General features: G+C 63.0%; 1 protein-coding gene across 1 annotated transcript in view; it reads right to left on the bottom strand.

The window, feature by feature from the left end:
* Positions 1-604: 604 nt before the first annotated feature.
* Positions 605-3754, bottom strand: part of RAP1GAP (RAP1 GTPase activating protein) — a gene marked incomplete at its 3' end in the record, with an annotated part of 3660 nt that continues 510 nt past the window's right edge. The window contains exons 2-10 of the mRNA XM_010001379.1: positions 3607-3651; positions 3486-3524; positions 3202-3387; positions 2268-2362; positions 2112-2190; positions 1976-2029; positions 1766-1849; positions 785-888; positions 605-734 (exon numbers count right to left, since the gene is read on the bottom strand). Of these exons, the coding sequence (XP_009999681.1) occupies positions 605-734; positions 785-888; positions 1766-1849; positions 1976-2029; positions 2112-2190; positions 2268-2362; positions 3202-3387; positions 3486-3524; positions 3607-3651 (816 nt within the window). The remainder of the gene's footprint in view (positions 735-784; positions 889-1765; positions 1850-1975; positions 2030-2111; positions 2191-2267; positions 2363-3201; positions 3388-3485; positions 3525-3606; positions 3652-3754) is intronic.

Consider the following 3754-nt stretch of genomic DNA (forward strand, 5'->3'; position numbering starts at 1 on the left):
CGGCACCCAGGGGTGCCCCTGCATGTTTTGCATCCCATAGAAGCTCCCCAGCACCCAGGGGGGCTCTGCCAGCCCCTTGCGCCCTATAGACACCCTGCAGCACCCATGGGTGCCCGGGAGGTTTTGCACCCCATAGATACCCCCCCAGAACCCATGGGTGCTCTGCTAGTCCTTTTGTCCCAGAGAGTCCCCACAGAACCCAGGGGTGCCTCTGGAGGTTTTGCACCCCATAGACACCCTCCCCAGCACCCATGGATGCTCTGCCACCCCTGTGCACCAGACAAATGCACCCCCAGCACCCATAGGTGCCCCTAGAGCCCCTGCATCCCACAGACACCCCACAGCAACCATGGGTGCTCTGTCAGCCTCCTGCATCCCCACAGATGCCCCTGGAAATTTTTGCATCCCAGAGACACCTCCCCAGCACCCATGGGTGTCCCTGGAGCCCCCACACTTCATGGACAACCCCCAAACACCCTTAGGTGTCCCACCAGACTTCACACCCCAGGGAGATAACCCAGAACCTCCTACATCCCCATTGCCCCCAAGCACCCATATGCCCCACCCAAACCATTCCCCCCCTCAGCTCCCATGGGTTTCCCACCTGCTGGGCATCCCCCTCAGTGTAGGGCAGCTTGGTGGAGACATGGAACATGATCTCCTTGTCACGGAAGTGGCAGTAGATGGACTCGCTGCCCGTCTGCCCGTGGGTCACATCCAGCCCCCCCAGGAACCTGGGTGGGGGGGAGAAACAGGCACCCTGAACCTGGAAGTCCATGGGTGCCCACCCCCGAAGTCCCTCAGCTGCACCCGCTGACCCAGGACGTCGAGGAACTCGGTGAAGGCCGCGCTCTCCTCCGTCGTGCCAAAAAGCTCCTCCTCAGAGGTCTGTAGTGGGGAGGGAGATGGGTGCCAGCACCCACCCGGGACCCCCCTCCCTCCCCGACCCTGACCACCACCCGTCCCACCCCATACCTGCCCCAGTTTTTGGTAGATGACCCCAAACTTGAAGTGGTTGCTGAGCACGTGCTCGTCGAAGGCGAGGATGAGGCGGGATGCCTGCAGGGGAGGGGGTTGGGTGGGGGAGCACCCATGGTTGTTTGGGAGCACACATGGTTGGTGGGAGCACCCATGGTTGGTTGGGAGCACACATGGTTGGTTGGAGCACCCATGGGTGCTCCCAACCCCCCCAACCCTTGATCACCTTGGGGTAGAGCACGGGGTAGAAACGATCCACATTGACGTCCTCACACACCAGCTGTGGGAAGGACGGGTGATGTGATGGGGTGGCTTGGGGTAGGGGGGCACCCATGGGTGCTGCCCAGAGGTTTTGCACCCACCTTGGCCATCTGGACGACGTTGGGGAACTCAGCCAGGCAGGAAATGGGCACCACGTCGTGCAGGGTGCGGGCGCGGGTGCTGTGGGGTGAGGCAGGGTCAGGGTGGTCCCCCATCTCCAGCCAGCACCCATGGGTGCCCCCTGGCACCCTGCTCACCGCAGCAGCAGGTGGAGATGCTCCTGCTCATCATACTTGAGGGAGAAGACGAGGTGGCCCAGCACCGGGTCCAGGGAGTAGTAGTTGAAGTGCTCCTGCAGGGAGGGGGCCAAGCACCCATCACCGCGCCAGTGGGTGCTCAGGCAGGCAGGCACCCCTGCCATGGGGCACCCGTGCCCATGAGGACCAAGGGCCGTGCGCACCTGCCAGCACCCACCCGGGACCCCCCTCCCTCCCCGACCCTGACCACCACCCGTCCCACCCCATACCTGCCCCAGTTTTTGGTAGATGACCCCAAACTTGAAGTGGTTGCTGAGCACGTGCTCGTCGAAGGCGAGGATGAGGCGGGATGCCTGCAGGGGAGGGGGTTGGGTGGGGGAGCACACATGGTTGGTTGGGAGCACACATGGTTGGTTGGGAGCACACATGGTTGGTTGGAGCACCCATGGGTGCTCCCAACCCCCCCAACCCTTGATCACCTTGGGGTAGAGCACGGGGTAGAAACGATCCACATTGACGTCCTCACACACCAGCTGTGGGAAGGACGGGTGATGTGATGGGGTGGCTTGGGGTAGGGGGGCACCCATGGGTGCTGCCCAGAGGTTTTGCACCCACCTTGGCCATCTGGACGACGTTGGGGAACTCAGCCAGGCAGGAGATGGGCACCACGTCGTGCAGGGTGCGGGCGCGGGTGCTGTGGGGTGAGGCAGGGTCAGGGTGGTCCCCCATCTCCAGCCAGCACCCATGGGTGCCCCCTGGCACCCTGCTCACCGCAGCAGCAGGTGGAGATGCTCCTGCTCATCATACTTGAGGGAGAAGACGAGGTGGCCCAGCACCGGGTCCAGGGAGTAGTAGTTGAAGTGCTCCTGCAGGGAGGGGGCCAAGCACCCATCACCGCGCCAGTGGGTGCTCAGGCAGGCAGGCACCCCTGCCATGGGGCACCCGTGCCCATGAGCACCAAGGGCCGTGAGCACCCATGCCTATGGGGCACCCATCTTGTAGATACTGATACGTTCTGCATGCCTGTGGACACCCATGTCTAGAAGCATCCATGCCATGGGGCACCCATAACCCTGAGCACCCACAGCCCTGAGCACCCATCTCCATGGGGCACCCAGGTCCATGAGCACCCATCCCCACAGATACCACCACCTACAGAGCACCTGGACTGGTGGGCACTTGTGCAATGGGCCATGCACACCTGTGAGCACCCATGCCATGGGGCACCCCTACCCGTTGGCACCCATACCTATGGAGCCTACATGCCCATGGACACACACTCTGATGGGTTACCCATGTCCCTGAGCACGCATATGCACAAGTACCCATGTCCACAAGTACCCAGGTCCATGAGCACACATACCCATGAGGCTCCCATGCCTATAGATACCCATGAGTCACCCATGTCCCTAAGCATCCATATGAATAAGCACCCATGCTATAGGGTACCCAGGTCCATAAGCACCCATTCCCATGGTGGTCTAGTGACCACAGACACCACCCACATCCATGAGCACCCAGATGCATGAGCACACGTGCCACGTGGCATCCACGTCCATGAGCACCCATCCTCATGGGTCTCCTATGTCCATAGATACCGACACCTCCAGGAGCACCCATGTTTATGGGGTCTCCATGCCCACCCACCCCCATGGGGAACCACCCACTGCAGCACCCATGCCTGGAGCACCCTCAGGGACCTCACCTTGCCCAAGAAGTGCTTGCGGTAGATCTTGGCCGTGTGGTTGCCCTCAAGCTTTGCCCGGGTGCTGGGTGCAGGGGTGGGGGGGGATGTGGGTGCCTCGCTCAGCTGGTGGTTGGTGCCCTCGATCCAGTAACCCCCAAACTGCGGCAGCAGGATGAGGGGGAACGGCCCCTCCCGGCCAAGCACCTGCACCCACAGCCCAGGTGGGTGCTCAGGTCACCCACCCATCAACCCAGCTCCCACCCACCCCCTTGCACCCATCTGGGGGGCAGCGGGTGCTCTACCTCGTGCACGCTGGGGTAGGGGATGTAGTCCTCCTCTGTCTGCAAGGCAATGGGGGGGTGAAGGCCACTCTAGCACCCATGGGTGCTGGTTGGGTGCCCCCCATGCCCCAGTGACACCTACCTTGAGTGGTGGGGGCACGTGTCGCTGCTGGGCCATCCTGCTGCCCTGCGGGACACGGGGGCTGTGGGTGCCCAGCACCCAGCACCCTGCCTCGGGATGGGCACCCTTGGGTGGGGAGCGCCCACGGGGGGCTTACCTCGGGGTGGGG

The sequence above is a fragment of the Chaetura pelagica genome, unplaced genomic scaffold (genome assembly GCF_000747805.2).
Source record: "Chaetura pelagica isolate M959 unplaced genomic scaffold, ChaPel_1.0 scaffold187, whole genome shotgun sequence".
NCBI classification, from domain to species: domain Eukaryota; kingdom Metazoa; phylum Chordata; class Aves; order Apodiformes; family Apodidae; genus Chaetura; species Chaetura pelagica.